The 18926-nt window shown below is 46.8% G+C and overlaps 2 protein-coding genes across 4 annotated transcripts; both read right to left on the bottom strand.

The window, feature by feature from the left end:
- Positions 1-2058: 2058 nt before the first annotated feature.
- Positions 2059-12339, bottom strand: atn1 (atrophin 1). 2 transcript variants are annotated; one of them, XM_030072967.1, is made up of 10 exons: positions 12107-12339; positions 9895-10031; positions 9247-9348; positions 8752-8871; positions 5697-8551; positions 5303-5519; positions 3679-5176; positions 3211-3378; positions 2885-3065; positions 2059-2717 (listed from the first exon to the last, which is right to left on the bottom strand). In XM_030072967.1, exons 2-10 carry the CDS (start codon positions 9919-9921, stop codon positions 2684-2686), a joined length of 5202 nt encoding a protein of 1733 aa, XP_029928827.1. In that variant the 5' UTR covers positions 9922-10031; positions 12107-12339; the 3' UTR covers positions 2059-2683. The 2 variants fall into 2 exon arrangements, with proteins under 2 accessions (XP_029928827.1, XP_029928828.1); XM_030072968.1 differs by having other exon boundaries at positions 3235-3378.
- A 1488-nt stretch (positions 12340-13827) lies between these two features.
- LOC115374239 (gamma-enolase) lies at positions 13828-18926 on the bottom strand. Of its 2 annotated transcripts, none has more exons than XM_030073068.1 (13): positions 18836-18926; positions 18008-18093; positions 17685-17780; positions 17425-17483; positions 17256-17325; positions 16994-17127; positions 16676-16898; positions 16393-16590; positions 15638-15714; positions 15295-15419; positions 15042-15150; positions 14673-14731; positions 13828-14473 (listed from the first exon to the last, which is right to left on the bottom strand). In XM_030073068.1, the coding sequence occupies exons 2-13, from the start codon at positions 18090-18092 to the stop codon at positions 14404-14406; spliced, it is 1305 nt and encodes a 434-aa protein (XP_029928928.1). In that variant the 5' UTR covers position 18093; positions 18836-18926; the 3' UTR covers positions 13828-14403. The 2 variants fall into 2 exon arrangements, with proteins under 2 accessions (XP_029928928.1, XP_029928929.1); XM_030073069.1 differs by lacking the exon at positions 18836-18926 and adding an exon at positions 18625-18827.

The following is an 18926-nucleotide window of genomic DNA, read 5'->3' as shown; positions in this document are numbered from 1 at the left end:
GTATTCAAACTGGCTCTCTAGGCCTACTGATGGCACAGGGAGCTGTTAGATCACACCCTGAGAACTAGTAAAAGTTTTCCAAGTTACCTCATTACACAAAGCTCCTGTTGTTTTTATGTGTCTACCCAAAGTGTGCGGTAGATATTAATGAATCCATGAAAGCTTGATTGGGAAAGTGTGCTCTATCTGTAATGCCCCAATTCACACCCATTTAGTTACACCCACGTCCACAGCTGGGAACTTTAAAATACACAGTAACCATAGCCTTCTACTGTTAAGTGTCTTGCTAAAGGGCACACGGTGATATTACACAAACCGTATGCATCAGCATTTTGAGCACTGGGTCATGTTCATGTTGATGCTGAACATGCTGTTGACTGAAGGGGTGGTATATTTAGTCTATTCAAATGCAAGTTTTTTAGATTTTGATGATACTGTGTTACCTGTGAACCATCCTGTCTTGACTTGTGAGTCAGAGGCCTCTTCACACTGTAGACAAACACAAGCTGGCCTGGATTGGCATGTAATAATAATAATGATGATGATTAGCATTTAATAAATAAGGCTCTATGTTGGATGTATACAAAGTGCTCGTACCAGCAGCAGTTGGTATTAAACTTAAAAGACATCGCACTAGATAATTTTTTTTTTCACTTGTTTTTACCTGATTGGAATTCCAAGGTGGGGTTTGTCACTAAGGGCAGTACCATGAATGCCATGGTTTCATAAATCACAGGAACATATATGAGGGTCACTGTGACTGAAAACTTAGCTGACAGTCCTCATATCTGGTGCTACAAGCAGGTAAATAGAAAAGGCTAGGTATTATTTGCCTTAGATTGAAACAAACTACTAATATCAGCCTTTAGTGACAGATCTAAAACATCCACATTTGCTGAGAACACAGCACAGTAAAAATATTGTGTCTGTATACAATACTGAACATTTTGTGAAGAATGCAGTAAATCTCCATATCCTTCATCCATACCTTTCATACTGTCCTCATTCAACCTGGCAAAGGACTGATGGAGTGCTAAGAATAGCTCCCAGATGTGATGTGACCAGAGGGGGAAAATCAGATTTGTCCTGCTAGAAGATACTTTACATTATGTTGACACACTTATTCAAGGTGACTTTTAATGCCACACAACCTACATACTGACTCTATAAGTCACAACATACATGCCCTATATATATTCTGCACACTGTACAATATGCCTCACATCCAGTACCACCATCCTACTGGATTACATATTCTTATTGCGTACAAAGGGCAGCAATTAATAGTAGAATGATGACTTTTAATTGCATAAAAAAGCACACAATGGCTTTTTTTCTTTTAAGAATTTAGACCACTTGTTTTGACAGTTCAAAATGGCACAGGACAACAGAATATGATACTACACAACACTGCTGCACAGACCCTAAAACTTACATTTTTCTGGGTCTATGTGTCTCCAAATCTGTGTGTTTGAAGTGATTCTGTCCTGCAACATGAAGGCCACGTTTATTGCTGTGTCCAGCTGGTGTTGAAGGAGACTCCTCTGTCTGGACATGGTGAGAACACACACAGCCCTGAGCCTTCAGCACTCTCCGTAAATCACACTCTCTCAGCTCCTCCTTTCTTTTTCTTTTTCCTTTTCATTTCTCTTTTCTTTTTTCCTCTTTTACAGTGCGGCATGGAATGCTCGCTCTACAGGGCGGCTGGTGTGCACTGGAGCGACTCAACTCCCATGTCTCACACTCATCCCATGTGTCTCCTATTAGCTACACTCACCAAGAGAGGGAGGGAGAGACTGATGGAGAGAGAAAGAGAGTCAGAAAGAAAGGGGGAGGGGGAAGAGAGTGAGGAATTTGATATGCTTTGTGCATGAGTGACTTGTATAAAACAAAGAGAGGGCAAATAGTCTGAATGTATGCGAGAGAAAAAACAGAGCACTCGATGCGCAGAGACTAGCAAAAAAGATTATAATTTATTTCCAGATTTTTTGTGTTCATTTGCATCTTGTTTCACAAGGTAAATTGAAAATAAAAAAAATAAAAACTGACTGCCATACCATGAAAATGTAAAAAAATAATACAAATAATATGTATATATAATTATATAATTATCAACAGACAGACAACATTAATCATAATAACAATACTATTGATCATAAACATAACGTAACACTAAATCGCTGGTCTCATGCATATAGAACACCCCTCAGATACAAAAGAGGAGGCAATTACTAAAAATAGAACCAGAAGTTCCACCAGTTCAGAATAAGCGTCTAGCTACATGCAATGACATAAAAGAGACTCATGTACACATTCCTTCTGGCATAAAGTATTTTACACATACTGTACTTCACTACTGCCGCCCCCATCTAATATACTGTACAGAGCACAATACAAAACAGGACTGGATTTCAAGAACATATGCAGGGAAGCGCTGGAGTCTGGATCTTTGACATGGTGCAGTTAACAAGGACTGTGTGCAACATTTTCACTATTCCCCCTTTTGTACTCCTTCACAGTCATTCAATTTCCTTCATTAAATTCCCATGACATGTCCCTTCGTTTATTTTTCCAGTCCTTTTTTTTCTTCATTATTTTCAGTGCCTTTGTTTCACTTTATTCATGTCTTTTGCACGCATTATCTTCAATTTGTCTCCATGCTCCTCTTTTTCTTGTCTCTCCCTCACAGGGTCTTGTCACTTTCTTTCTTCAAGTGACTGAAAAATCAAAGGAGAAACCAATATGTAATTGCAATCTAAAGTTCAGGCAGAGGTCAGTCTGAGGTAAGGGTTCAGTGTCATGTCACCTCAAGCAAACACATGCAATAACAACTCAAAGCTTTCACCCACCCACACACACACAAATTCACACAAAGCCACTGTACCTGTAATACTCGTCCTGGGTGAGGGAGTGGTGGTGATGGTGATGTATCCACTGCTGTTCCAGGGCCAGTCTCTGGATCTGCAGCTCTGCACTCTGGGCCTGCTGCATGGCCTGGAGCTGATGGGCTGCTGACATGGGACCAGTGAGGGAGGATGGCTGGGGCAGGTCACGGAAAGGAGCACCTGTCAGCAAAAGAGGATGGACACGAGAAGCAGAGAGCAACAGGAGGAAAAAGGAGACCATGGTCACTAACAATCATCACAGTTAAAAATCTCTTCATAAACTGTCAGCACTATAGAGTTTCGGTAGAAAAAACTGAACGAGTACATGGACGAGGAGCCTTCTCCTCACCGAAGAGCTGTTGGCGGAGCACCTCACTGTCCGTGAGGGGGTGTGCCAGAATGGGGGTGCCGAGCGTGGCCCCTGGGTAAGGAAGGCGTGCCAAAGGAGACCCCGACGCCAACGGGTCCATCAGGGGGTGAACCCCGCCCGCCGCTGGATGCCAATAATGTAAGAGGAAATACAGGAGATGTTTAATAAGGGTCAAAACACCAGCATGAATTAAAATAAAAGATGATGAATGTGGCAAAATGGAAAGGTATTGGTATAATAATCAGCTATTAACACAACACACTAAAATTATTTAAAATATTGGTGTCACACAAATCTAAAGAAATCCACAAATCTTGAACTTTTTAAATGAATTGATGAATGCAAAATATGTTACACATATGTGTAATCTCAGGGCTGGTGAAAGTGTAGGGCAGTGACAGCATTGTTCGTAGCAGTGGGTACCTGTGTCTTGCTGGTGCAGGTGAAGGTGGGAGTGGATGTGTGAGTGCTGGTGATGATGAGGCGTCACGTTTAACATCTGAAGACGCCCCAGATTCTCCCCTCCACCTCCTCCTCCTGTTCCCACTCCAGTTCCACCTCCACCACTTCCTCCTCGTTCTCTCTCCCGCTCTCTTTCTCGCTCTCTTTCCCCAGAAGGTGGCAAGCCTGCTCTGTCTCGCTCCCTATCCCTCTCTCTTTCTGCGCTCCTATCTCTCTCATTAGAGGCGGGCGAGCGAGTAGGAGTGGGATATGTCTCAGGGGGAGCAGCCGGGGCAGGGGCCGGTGCTGGATGAGAGGGCAAGGAGCTGGGAAATGAAGAATGGGGCACTGGGTGATGAAGGGAGGAAACAGGGTTGGAGGACGGGGGAGCAGGTGGAGGAGGAGCTGGCGGAGGAGCAGCGGGACCTGCTGGGGCTGGGGGGGCAGCCGTTGGTGCAGATGCAGGGTGAGAGGGAAGTGAAGGAGGGAGGAGAGTGGAAGGAGGTGGGTTGGAGAGGGACTGTGGGGCAGGAGGGTTGGGAGGTCGAGTTACGGGGGCAAGGGCTGGGTTCTGGAGGTGTGGTGGACCAGGGGGAGCTGGGGGAGGGGTGCCATAGAGTGACACCTCATTAGCTCCCCCTCCACCTGCCCCAAGGAGAAGGGAGTGTGCATGTGCATGTGCATGTGCATGCGCATGGGCATGAGAATGAGAGTGAGCAAGAGCAAGAGCCGTGGGGTCCGAAATGGACCCTGATGGGTACACCCTTTCTTCACTCTTAAATTCAAACCCTGGCTTTATTCGATCCCGGTGTGCGGCTACCGCATGAGGAAAGCCCACTCCTCCTAGCCCTGCACCTGCAATCCCCCCAGGTGCTGGGCCCCCAGCCACCCCAGCGTGACCAATGCCAGGGCCACCTTCAAGGCTCCCACCATACAAAAAGCCCAAGATGGCTGCTGCTGTGGCAGCGTCAGTAGGTAAGTGATGTGGGTGGCCTAAAGCATGGTTCTGAAATTGGGGAAGGAAGAATGAGGGATGCACATGGGGGTGACCATGGTGAACATGTGGGTGGTGTGCCTGAGCACGACTTGCTGCCCCAAGGGGAGACATGGCATGAGGGCGAGCATACTCGCTCAGAGTCCTCAGTGCTGGGGTGTCAGGGCCCAAATAAGGGCCACCTAAGCCTATTCCCAGGGCCGCTTGGGGGCCTCCAACCACAGCTGATGTCCCACCCATGGATGGAAGGAGGAGGGAGTGGGGGATAGAGTGAGAGAGGGAGGGGTGGAGAGGGTGTGAAGGGTGAAGGTGAGCATGTGGGTGTGAAGGATGATGTTGGGGATGAGGAGGAGGGTGGGAGACAGGGTTGCCTGAGGAAGATGTGGAGGAGGATGAGGGGTCAAGGATGATAGAAGATGAGGAGGGGAAGAAGAGAGAAGAGCCCTGGCGGGCTGCTCCAGCAGCATTGTTGATGTCTTTCTGCTGCTGCAGAGAAAATACAGTAAATTATATTATTTGCTTTATTCCTTTTACATGACAGAGAATAATGTAATATATATCTAATCTATCTAAATCTGATGACACAAAATTATCACTTTCAAATGTCCTTACCTGTAGATGTCTCTCCAGTTCCCTCTCCCGCTCCCTTTCTCTCTCTCGCTCCCTCTCTTTTTCTCTCAGGTCTCTGGCCCTCTGCTCCACCTCTCTGCGGGCCCTCTCAATCATCTCATTCCTCTTCTTCCAAAGTTTGGAGCCGTCCAGTGGGACAAACAGGACATCACTGCGGGCACAGGAATTCCCACTACCGCGGTCAAGGACCCTGTGAAACCTGGAAACAAGCACAAGACACACAACAATGCCATACATCATTATTATAATAATCAGCAGTACGGATTACCATCATAATTATTATCATCACTGTTAATTAGAATTGTTTCCATTAAGACAGAGTGAGTAGAACGACACACTGACAAACTCAATTAAGATGATGTCATTCCCGCTTTACCGTGCTGATTGGCTGGCATGGATGGGAATGTCTACTGGCTTAGGTTCTGGGGAAGGGCTTCTCAACACTGGGGGCGGGCTTTCACTCTCCTCTCTGTCTTCTATTGGCTCTTCCTTGATGACAGGTGTAGGAGGCGGGCCTGTGGATGATTCAGAATGCCCATCGCCAGAAGGAAGTGAAGAGCTGGAGGCAGGGGTCGAAGTGCTATTGTTGTTGCCAGGGTTACTAAGAGGTGCAGGTCCCTTTGAGACATTTTGAGGCGAGAGGGACTGTGAGTTGGTATTGCTGCTGTTGGCTCCACTATTGTTGCTATTGCTGTTGGCCATGTTACTGCCACTGTTCCCATTGGAGTGGTATGGTCCACTGAAGGGAGGGTGGCTGTTCAAAGTGCCATGGAAGGGGGAGGGGCGACAACCGGGTGAACAGGTGGACGGCACACCTGAGACAGGCATGTTGGGTCCGGAGGAGGAGCCAGGCGGGAAAGATGAGAAGCCTCCCATCTGATTGGTTGATGGGCTAGGCAACGGAGAAAGGGGTGTGGGAGGAGTCTGATTGGAGGACTGGTAGTGTGGAGGACGTACATTAGGTCCCATACCTGATTGAGGCGGCTGACCATGGGAAGTCTGAGGTGGGGGGAGAGGAGGCGGAGGTGGGGGAGGGGGGTAAGGAGCATTCGGAGGGTGTCCATGGTGGGTAGAGGAGGAAGAAGGAGAGAGTGCAGGGGGTTGATTTGGACCTCCACGGTTTTGGTACAGAGCAGACTCTCGCAGGTTGGAGTCCCTCTCTCTGTCTCTGGGTCCGGATTGGTAGTGAGAGTGCGGTGGGTGTGGGTGCTGGGGTCCTCCAGGCCCTGAATACTCTCGTCCAAGATTTGGGGTCACCCCAGGAGGACTGAGGTACTCTCGACTTGGGCCAGTGGAAGGGGGTGCACCAGCAGGAAAGTCTTTCCCACCAGTGGGAGGATACTCTCTATGGAAGTGGTCTGCTGCAGAAGAGGGGGTTTGTGGCTGGTCCATAGGGTAGTCCCGGCTAGATGAGTTTGGGGGATGTGAGTGGGAGTGCTGGGGTAGGGAAGAATGAGAAGGGTGGCTAGGGTTGTTTTGGGGTGATGCGGGCGGGTCTCGGTTCAGCATGGGGGTGACAGGAAGCCCACTGGTAGAACTAGGGGGGTTTCCCTGGGAAATGGAGTTATTGTTGGGGTTGCTATTGCCTCCGACCTCTCTTGTCTGGCCCCCAAACTCACCCCATCTGCCCCCCTCTTTGTCTCTGGGATGCCCCCCTCCAGCTCCATTGGGGCCAAAGTCTCTATTCTGGTTTTGGTTTGGCAGAGGAAACTCCCTCCCACCATCCCTCTCTCTTTCCCTCTCTCGCTCCCTGTCTCTGAAAGCTGGACCAAAGTCTCTTCCTCCAGGACCCATGTTGGGCCCATCTCTGCCAGAACCTTGGAACTCCCGGTTCTGACCCACGGACAGACCCCCAAACTCCCTGCCTTGGATGCTGTTGGGCCCACCCATCCCACCACAAGTGCTATTACTATTACCCCCACTACTATTGTTGCTGCTATTGCCAATGGGAGCAGAGAACTCCCTATTGATTTCCCTCCCCCCACACTCCCCCCTCACTCCCCTCTCCCTCTCTCCTGCAGCCCCCCTCTCTCTGTCCCCTCCCCCTCCAGCGTACCTGGGAAGGTACTCCCTGTGGGGGTGGGGGTGAGGATGGGGGAGGTAAGAGGGGTGGGAGGAGGAGTGACGAGAGGACGGAGGGTTGTAAACAGAGGGAAGTTGCTGCTGCTGCACTGGGGGCTGGTGCTGCGGCTGGTGTGAGTGGTGGTTGCCAGGGTAACGGGTGTAGCTCCAGCTCCCCTGGCAACCAGTTGCAGTGCCACCCTGCCAGCTGGTGGAGCTGTAGTGGTGTGGGTGGGAAGAGGGTTGGGTCTGGGACTGGGACTGGGATTGGGACGGGGGCTGGGGCTGGGGGCCGGTCTGTGGCAGCAGAGATGGAGGAGTAGACTGAGGCTTGTCCAGGAGTTTGTCAGCCTTTTCTAGCTTCTCTCTCTCTGTCTTAACCTCAGTGGGCAGGTTTTGCCCCCCTAGCTCCAAGGGCTTCAGGGCAGGTGGAGGAGGCAGGGGCGGGGGCAAGGAGTGTGGAATGTTGGGGTTGTTATGGGAAAACTCTCCCCCAGAGATAGTTGTCTTGGTCACACACTGTGTGTTGGCTTTGGAGTTCATTCGATTGCCACTGTGTGCACCGTCAATGCCAGTGGGTCCGCCGTACTCAACCTTACACACCAGTTTTGAGTCCAGGGAGAAATAAGACTTCCTCCCACTATTGCTTTCGTTTGTTGAATCCCCAGCTCCGCGGAGAGACGGTGTTAGAGCAGAGGAGGAGCAGGGAGTGGAGGGGGGCTTAAGAGAAGGACAGTCTTCCATTCTTCCATCCACATCCCTTTTTTCTCCATCTCCACAGGACTCCTCCCCTCTTCCCTCTCTCAGCGCTCTCCTGTCCTCTCCCCCCGACTTCCCCACTCCTCCCTCTTTCCCTTTCTCTCGTTCCCTCTCTCCTTGCTTTGGTGAGTCTGGGCCGTCGGAATCAGAGTCCAGGCTACCCAGAGGGGAAGCGGAGAGACTCGGGGATGAGGAACGATTGTCCTGGTCTATGTCACGCCCACTGCTCAGACTACTGCTGCTATTGGCCAGGCTCCCTACAACTGAACTCCTGCTGCCCTGGGATTGGCCATCCTCATTGTCACTCTCGCGGGATTGGCTGGCAACTGAGGTTGGAGGTGGGACAGTGGAAGGAGCTGAGCTGTCAGTCGAGTGTGTTGAAGTTGGTGGATTTGGGGTAGAGGCCGAATCCTGGCAAGAGAATATATTTTGTGGACAAGGTGAAAATTGACCTTTTGAAAGTAAAATATGTTGGCAATATATTGGCTGTGTGTATATATCTTGAAGTGAAGAATGTATTTTTACAAGCTCTGGATGTCTGTGATTATTTAGTCAAATCAAAGCTTTATAATTGGTCTTTATATAACAGGTTGATAAAATATTACACTAACCTGAACTTTTTGCCTCTTTGGAGGAGACACAAGTTCCTCCCCCTCACTCTCTGATGAATCATGCCCTTGCGATCTGCGATTGAAGCGATTTCCAGCCAATTCCTCACCAGCACCTCTCTGCTAAAAGGACACAAGAGATTTAATTCCTCTGTGATGCTGCTGAATCCATAATAGGCCTACATCTGTTTTTAGAACAAAGACAACACTCGCACACACATAATACAGATTCATGCGCACACACACATCAGTATCAGACACAAAACATAAAAAATTTCAAAGTGCTAATCTGTAAAACACACTACACTGAGCAACACTGGTACTGCAAGAGTATGTCTGTGGCAATCATACTGATGACTCATACACTGACACACACACAATTCAAAATATAATGACTGCCATTTTTGTTAATATTCCTGTCTCTCATACTTGCACATATACACAAACATACACAAAGTTTAGTGCAAAACAACAACAGAAAAGAAAACAGACTCTAACCGTCTGTCTATCGTTGCGCTCAGGGCGAGTGGGGCTGGGGTGAGGGCGTCTACCCCTTCTCTCCTCGCTCGCCCCCCGCCGTCGCCCACTACGCATGGGCATCTAAAAATCCAGGGAAAAAGATGCATATGGAAGGGAGGAAAAAGGATTCAATGTTGATGCAACACAGGGTTATATGAATAAGGAGATTGAGATAGAAACACAAGAGGTGAAGAAAAAAAGAGACAGGTTATAAAGTGATTGGTTATGGTAAAAAAAAAAAAAACAGGGTTAATGCAAGTCAAAAGAAAGTCGGGTTCATTGAAGGGTGGTTAGTGGGCCAACGCAAGGACAAATGGGGAATGAAAAGGAGAGGGAGGCGAGAGAAGAACAGGGCATAACAGCATGAGGACAGAGGGGAAGAACAAATGGAAAGCAGAAGCGAGAAAAAATATTAACATGGCCTCTCCACTAGTCACATCATTCCTATGCAAACCAAATAAATAATGTGTATTTTCTATTCAACTGGAAGTCACCTATCCCAAAGTTACATCATATATTGAACTAGTAATACCAACAAATGTGCAATGTATCTACAAACCAGAGTTAGGTGGGTAAAAAAAAAGCTCTGACGTCGTTATAAAAAGTAAACACAGGCCTTGTTCTTACCGATTCTTTGTGTGTCCGTGTTTTCATTATTTCCTCTTTATAACTTCCATTTTACAACACAAGCCATTGCAGTGAGTGAATTGGTTCTTGTTGCTTACTGTGTAGGCTGTGTGTTAGACCATGAGAGCTACCAAAATCTGTAAAGAAGAATAAACAAAGCAGGCATTACTCAATCTTTATCTGCATGGTAATCCCACAGAGAAATCAATGTATTTTGCAAGGGAGCAGTAGTTCACCTCAGGATGAAATAATAAAGAATGCCGTGTGCTATCGGCATAGCCAACTACTTTGCACTGAATCTAAAGTTCAGGAATTTGTAACAATATTAACCATCTGAGTTTGCAACTGCAAAATCCTTGGTTTTGACATTTAAATTCACAGCATGTTTCACACTTCATCAGCACAACCGTTTTTGACTGTGCTCAAAAACAGTCTCATCTCTACCTTCTGTCTTCACCATGGTAGGCCAAACCCACAGGGACATTAGGTTAACCCACACACAACTTGCTACAGCCAAAAAAATGCACTGGTTTGGGATGACTGTGTAGAGTGTAATTGGGTGCTATTACAGTAAAACACAGGGAATAGGTTCAGACCAGGAAAGGCGTTGAAGCGTAGGCTCCTTTTAGCTTGGCAGCCTGCAGAAGACAGAGAACCTCAAGGCAACATCTTGGGAAGATCAGAGCCACACACACCCCTCCACCTTCACCACAGCCGCCCAAACCCACAGCCACTTGTGGTTAACCCACATGACCTGGTTATGGCTAGCAGAATCACACAGACCACACTCATTTATCCAATCAGCCACGAGTGATATTTACAATGTCAAGATGCTTTATCCATTTGGGTGTGCCTGACAACATAGGTGGACTTCTTTCTCGGGGCCATTTAATCCATTCATTCATGTACCACTACTATGAAAAAATGGCTCATGTATATTGAATGAGGATATAAATAGTGCACTTTCAGTGGGTGAAATAAAAGATATATTTAGCTGGACAGTTAGCAGGGCAAATGTACATGCACACTCCACTAAGCAGGCAATAAATAGCTACACACAGATTTTGTGAATGTTTGATTCACGGCAGGTAGGCTCCTGTAAATCCTGTGGCAGCTCCACTACACATGGTTATGCATTAATTATTAGTGCATGCTGCAGTCAGTGGTTCAATCAACCATAACAGTAATATCTACTATACTGTCCATGAACACCGATGCCATCACTGTAGAGACACTTTTGTATGAGACACTTATGCATAACAGATGTATAATGCATGAGGGCTGCATACATGTACAGACAATGCAGTGTAAACACCTCTTCAGATTAGAGGTGTGTGCAGTCTCTCTTATGATTAAGACTGATTTGGACAAGCGTATGACACACCACATGTGTTAGTGGGGAAGCATATTGTGCCCAGTGGGTCACTGTGTAGTTAGGTGCATCTCTGTTACAGGTGGCAGCAACTGGCCTGTCTATAGGTTCATTGGCTAATCCTTGGCTATGGTCAGTAAACAACTATAAGGCAAACACAGCAATATCATAAAGCAGCATAACACCACTGGTCTCTGTCTCTTGCACGCACGCACACACGCACACGCACACGCACACACACACACACACACACACACACACACACACACACACACACACACACACACACACACACACACACAGGCACAGACAGCACATGCATTATCAACTAACTGACTACTGCATGTGATGCAAAGCAGCATGCAGTTGCACTGCTTACATCACCAACGAGCGGGCACTGCAACGACTCTTTCTTCTTTCTTCCTGCGAATGTTATTGATACACATGCAGAGGAAACCGGCCAAAGCTATTCTATACCCTGCCGACGACTACCACGGCGGCACACAGTCCACCTACGATGAGGAGTCGTGTTCGGCAGCACATACATGTTCACGATCAGAATGGATGCCAGCGCAGTCTACTGTTTCTAGATCCTGCACATCTTTAAAGAAAGATGATATAGAATGGCGAATGGCATTTCGCACCGGCTCTGCCTTTCTCGTTGGAATGTGAGTGCGCGTTGTGTGCACGCTTACATTAATTCACCGGGACACAATTTAGCCATAAAGCAGGAGTATGACCATTAACGCACAAAGAAAAAGGGGAGGGAGAACACAAACGTGGCCAGCAAGAATAGCTTCAAATACAGTCTAAGCATCCATTTTCCCCCCTTCTCCTTACCTATAATATCCAGCGATGCGTGTCCCCCTCTCACTCTCCCTTTCTTTCTGTTTTTCGTTTTATATTGCACGTTGACACACGCACGCCAGAGCCCGAGCTTCTGTAAACAGAGGCTGGAGCTGGATCATATTGTAACGGGCTTCGCAAATAATGCAGAAGAAATCTCTTTCAAGTCGTTGCAGGAAAACGGGGTGCCACTGAAGACTGTACAAATTGATGCGTACGCTCGCCTCTTCCCCACCCCCTTCGCCCCTTTTTCTCCCCCCACCCGCTCCCCCTCTTCCTCTAAGACGACTTGCACTTTTTTTCCTGCCTTCGGTACAGTCACAATTTTAACGGAGGGGTGAGCGAGGGATGCACGTCGGGTGAGAGAAAGAGAGCGAGAAAGGGAGCGAGAGGAGGGCGTGATTTGCATAAGGAAGGGGGAGCTGGAAGAGAGGGGAGAAGAAGCGAGTGAGGCAGGGAGAAGGAAGAGGCGCAGAGAGAGGGCCAAAACTCTGAAGAGGGAGGGGATCAAGAGGGAGGTTTTTTTTCTGTTGCCTAGTCTTCAGCCTCCAGAGTCACCTCTACTGTAGAGAAAGGCTATGCTTTAGGTCAAAACTATCCAATTGACATTACCTCGCGGTTAAGACACGTCCACACTCGGTTTTGCCTTTGTTCTTTAAGGTCTGTGTCTTGACACAATGGCCTGTAGGCTAAAGTCATAGCTGAGAGGTAGGAGGTAGGCTGCAGCAAAAAAATACACGATATAATTATGTGAGCATAATAATGGCCACGTGAAACACTTAAAAAGCCTTAACTCGTTTGGATAAAATTATCAAATTTATTCCAACTGTGTAATTGCCTCGTAAAAATGAGCTCCCTCCCTCTCCTGTGTGTGTCCACCTCCCTGTCTTCCTGTCTGCCTCCTTATCTAGAAGAGGCTACACTTCAGTCTGGGAAAGCTTGCAACGGTGTGTCCAGTCAAGCGGGTCTGCAGACCTCCTCCCTCCTCTCCTGTCGTTCTCTCTCCCCTTCACACAGCCCCCTGTCCCGTCTCCTATTGTGTGGTAACCATGGCAACCTCGCCGAAGACGGCACGAGTGCGCCTGCGCGCCTGCCTTCGCCCGGCACGAGCCCTCGCGCTCGCGCTCCCTCTGCTGCTCCATTTGTAACGTGCAGCCGATGATTAATCTGCAGCCGTGTATTTACAATGTAGCAACAACCGGCGTTATTGTTATCAAACAGATTGTGGAGGGGCGCACTCGAGGCCGCGCGCCTATCAGCGTAAAGTTGAAAAATGTAAAATACTGTCCTACATGCTGTGACCGAATAAATTGTGCACGAGTCATTATTTAATTAAGACTGGAATAACTCAGATCCTTATTACATTTATACTACCACTACTACTACTACTGCTTATGCTATTGATAATAATAACAACAACAAAAATAGCAAGAATAAAAAATAATAATAACTAAAGTCACGCTGATTATATTTTTTATAGAATGTGTTTTTTTAATTATAATAATCTATTATTTTTTTATATATTTCTCATTATTTTATTCTGAACATCAGTCTTCACTCATTTGCCCATCTAATCTTGTTAAACTATCCTAAGAATAATTTCTTTTCTTCCCTTCACTATATTTGCAAATAGCTTCAAATGCCTTAGGAAAAATTAAAGGAGGAAAAGGAAACAGTAGAGCTGCCCCAGACAACAAACACACAGAGAGTTGTGGTCAGAGTTAACATATATTCACATCTTTATTGAGCCTTTTTAACCTCAGACTGAAAAGGTAACAGACATAGTTTTGTGGCAAGCTTTTTTATGTGAAGTGTGTTCATAGGGAACGGGGGCCAGAGGAGGGACAGGAGGAAGAGGAAACAATGGGACACAAAAGATCAAAACACCTCAGCAGAAATTCAAAAGGAGATGGGGAGAGGGACCAGGAGAGACAGAGGAGGACAAGTGTGCGAAGGAAAGTGCTTGTCTGTGCTGAGACGTGAAACCACCTGGCTTTTTTCCGGTTCTTCCTGCAAATGAGCTGCTCGTCAATGTGCTCACCAGCCTACTAAAGCCTCAGGTCAGTGTAGCTAAAGAGCACCGTCTGAGCATTTTAGTGACTCAAAAACTAATTAATTGTAATGATTTCACTGTGTCTATGTGTTTAGAGCCTTTCTGAGAAAGGTGAGTGATTATTTCTCTGCTTAGTATCTGACAGGGCCTCGTGATGTGAGGTTTGTGTGTGCGTGAGAGTGTCTGTGTGTGTGTGTGTGTGTGTGTATGTGTGTGCCACTGCCTTTAGCCTTGGCACTCAAAGGGCACTGGGATTGCGAAAGTTGTGCCCGGCAAAGCGGGCCTGGTCACCCAACTCTTCCTCAATCCTGAGAGGAAGAGGGGGTTGGGGCACAGAGAAATGGGGAGAAGTGCAGAGCAGATGGATCAACATGAAAGACAACAATAATGGATGAAGGCCAGAGAAAGAAAGACAAAGAGAAGGAAAATAGAGAAAAGAAAAAGTTATACAAGCTCTAAAAGAAAGATTGCATGCATGCACACATGTACAAGATACTAAATACCAACCTCATGAGCTGATTGTATTTGGCCAGACGTTCAGATCGACAGGGAGCTCCAGTCTTGATCTGCAGAGGGAGAGAGAAACAAAACTCAAGTATCCCAGAGAAAATGTCACTACTGAGTTATTGCTTGTATTATCAACTGTGCAATGCTTGCATTCCTGTACTGATTGGTGCAATAACTGAATTTTTGCACTACATTGTCATAATGATCTTGAAACTCATTTTTAATTTTGAACATGGTGCTCTGTACACTTGTTAAGGTGGAATGACCATGAAACTGAACAGAATTGAATGAGCTACAACACCAGCAAATGGTGGCAGTATTCCTCAGTGCTATATACTACAGAGAATCCGGTGTATGTGTGTGTCTTACTTGTCCAGTGCAAAGCCCAACCACCAGGTCAGCTATAAAAGTGTCCTCTGTTTCTCCTGATCGGTGGCTCACCATCACCCCCCAGCCATTCTCCTGAGCCAGCTTACACCTGAAGAGGTAGCAAAAAGGTATGGTATTGTGCAGATACACTATATATTATTTAAAAATATCAGAGTAAATGTGTGTGCACACTCAGACACTCTGGCACATATACACACAGCCACACACAAAACCACAGCTTGCTTCAACTCACGCCTTGATGGCCTCAGTCACGGAGCCAATCTGATTGACTTTAAGCAGCAGGCAGTTGCAGGCTTTTTCATCCAAGGCTCGCTTTATCCTGCGGGGGTTAGTGACCGTCAGATCGTCCCCCACCACCTGGAAAATTCAAACACAACAATTAGAGAAATGCCGAAAGCTTTTTTGTTCTACACAGCAACCTTATCAGGTCTATTTATAGCATTTTTGAACATGGAACAATCTACATATCAGTTACTATTACTGTGGCCCCACATATGCAAATCCAAATCCACCTCTACCTGACTGACCGGTTCTTCTGTAATCCGCCGCCAGTCAGTCAGAACATATTGTCTTACCTGGATGCCCACTGAGGCTGTGAGCTGGGTCCAAGCTGGCCAGTCGTCCTGGTCAAATGGATCCTCAATGGATACCACTGAGCGAAAGGGAGATTAGAAAGATAATTTGTGAGGAATGGTGTGACTGTGTGTTAATTATTATATTATCGCCTGTTATGAGAAATCTTCATTTTTACAGAACTGACCTGGAGCCCAATGGGGCTGGGAGACTAGTGAAGCCACTAATGAGTCTCACAACCACTAATGCTTTTAAATAGACACACACACACACACACGCACAGACACACACATGCACAAGTAGGGAGTGCACCATTGACGGGGTAAAGAGCTACATCAGAGTAGCCCCCAGCTTGCCAAATGTGCACTGTAGCGCATAATTAAAACCTCTTTAACAGGCCCGAGTGTCAGCAGGAGAGACTGAGCTGAGGAGATATCAAGCTCTCTTGTTCTCTCATTTTCTCCCTCTTTGGCAAGTGATGGCAGCAGATATATGAGAGATGGGCTGGTGTGCCCACTCCTAGGCGGCGATTAAATCAACCACCAACATGTGACCTTGTGTCCATCCCATGAGACTCAGCGTGTGTGTGACCTGCGGAAGTCAACTGTCCTTGATCATAAATAGATCTTAAATGGTAAAGTAGTTCCTTACCCAGGTGTATAGTTTTTCTGTGCTACTGTGTAATGTGAAAGGAGAATAAAGTATCTTTGACGGTTTGGCAAGCATTATACCTAAACCACCACATCACATTACACACCTGGGTAGTCGTTCACAAAGCCCTGGTAGATGTCGGCCAGCTGCTGTGCAGTGATGTGGCGGGCGGCATTGGGTGGAGACTTAAAGTCCAAGTCATACTTTCCCTCAATGAAAAACTCTGAAGCAGCAACATCCATCCCTATCACCACCTTGTCTGTAAAGCCTGCTTTCTCTATGGCGATCTTGATGAGCTCCAGGGCTGAGGGCACAGGGGTGAGAAAAAAGAAGAAATCAGGTGACACCACAGGTTATCAGAGGGAAGCAGAGGGGATTTTGTCACTCACCTTCGCTATTTTCCAGTATGTTAGGGGCAAACCCGCCCTCGTCCCCTACATTTGTGGCATCCTGACCGTACTTCTCCTTGATGACTCCTCTGAGGGTCTGGTAGAGCTCTGCCCCCACGCGCAAAGCATCACGGAAAGACTCCGCCCCTACAGGAAGTACCATGAACTCCTGCATGGCCAGTTTGTTACCAGCGTGGGAGCCTCCATTGATTACATTAAACGCCTGAGAGAGGGATAGATAAAACAATGGATAATGTATTTGGGCTCTCAAGTTTGGAGCAACTGCACTGAAAAAAATAATAAAACCAAGGGGCTTACAGGAACTGGGAGGACCAGCTCTCTGTTTCCTGCCAGGTCAGCAATGTGGCGGTACAGAGGGACATCTTTCTCTGCTGCACCAGCTTTGCATATGGCCAGTGAGACTCCAAGAATAGCATTGGCCCCGAACTTAGCTAGGGGGGGAACATATTAGCGGTGACACATCACATGGGTGTAGCTGGAAGCCACTGGTGCAGAATAATGCACGACACTGAACATGCTCATGATTGCCATATGTACATGACATTTTCATGATTCTTACATTTGTTCTCAGTACCGTCCATCTCAATCATCATGTTATCCAGTTTCTCCTGTTCTAGCACACTGATTCCCTGAAACAAATTCATAATAATCAAACACATCTTTGCATTATCCTTTGCATATATTTTCACTGTGCATAATGTTGCCCATGCTCCTACGCCGCTACTCACCGACTGGATGAGGGCAGGTCCGATGGTATCATTGATGTGGCCAACAGCCTTAAGGACCCCTTAGAGAGCAAGACAGAAAAAAAAGATATTTGGAGCTGTGGAAAACTAGTCCTGTGTCAATCCACATTACTGTCACAAAACTCCCTTACACCATCCAGAGAGGAAGAGGGCAAGGGGAGGGAATGAGACACAAACAGACACAGACAAGATCAAGACTAGAGAGAGAAAGATATAGTGTGCACCTTCATGTAAGTGCTAACCTTTGCCCTTGTAGCGATTCTTGTCTCCATCTCTAAGTTCCAGGGCCTCATAGATGCCAGTGGATGCTCCACTGGGCACGGCAGCCCTAAACACACCTGGAAGGGAGAGAGAGGTATACATATAGGCATGAGAGGATGAGCAAGCAGGATGTGAGCAGAAGTGGGGGAAAAAAGAGAATATGGGTTTGTGTAAAGACAATATTGTGGTAATTAGAGGGCAAAATTATTTAGGGGGTTTCGAGTAATAAGAGACACACTGACAAGCCCATTAACATACACACTCACCAAAAATCAGTATTTATGTGTCTTGGGTTTTTTGTTACCTTTGGCAGTATGCAGATCTACTTCCACAGTGGGGTTTCCCCTGGAGTCCAGAATCTCCCTGGCAACAATATTCACTATCGACATCCTGTAAGACACACATACTTTGACCCTTCAGGAGCACGTTTACTGTATTAAAACATCAGTGCTGTACATCAGAGTCCACATATATATGTATGTTCACACATTTACACACACACACACACACACACACACACACACACACACACATACAGCTTGAAAACAGAACCAAAAACCAAGAACTACAAGGAAAGGGCAGCAACAGGAAGGGTATAAAATGACTCAGTCTTATTTTGCAGAGAGAATGATTACTATAAATAAGACAGAGAGAGAGACAGAGGACAGTTGAGGCATATAAAATGTCGAAAACAAACATTTCATAAATATTACATTCGAAAAAAAAAACATTTTAAGATGCTTCAATGGTGCATTAGTCACAAGGACTTCACACTCTCTTCCTCTTCCCCTGATGCACACACAATCTGATGATAGTGACGCAGCCTTAGGGATGAAACGCTGTGGAACAGATGCTCCCTAGGAACATGCTGGCATACGCACACGTACACAAGCAAACAAAGCGAGGGCTAATAATGCATACCTATTAAATGAATGTACTGTCAACCAGCTCCAGACACACAAACCTGGGCAATTTAGGATGGTACCTGTGCTGTTCAGTCAGTGCCTACTCTGAGAATATGGACCAATGGAGAGATGAGATGGTGTGAAACCGCAGAGCAGGAGCAGATGAGAAGGGAGGCTTAGAAGGATGGAGGGAATAAAGAAAGAGATCGATCTTTTTAAAACATTACCTGCAGCCTGTTTGAAGCCTGGTAGAGAAAGTGAGCGAATGTGGGCGAGAGAGGGAGAGACAGAGGGAGCGGGAGGAGGGAGGGGGGTAAA

The sequence above is a fragment of the Myripristis murdjan genome, chromosome 16 (genome assembly GCF_902150065.1).
Source record: "Myripristis murdjan chromosome 16, fMyrMur1.1, whole genome shotgun sequence".
NCBI lineage: Eukaryota > Metazoa > Chordata > Actinopteri > Holocentriformes > Holocentridae > Myripristis > Myripristis murdjan.
The sequence above is the reverse complement of the archived record's forward strand: the minus strand, read 5'-3'. Positions and strand labels throughout refer to the sequence as shown.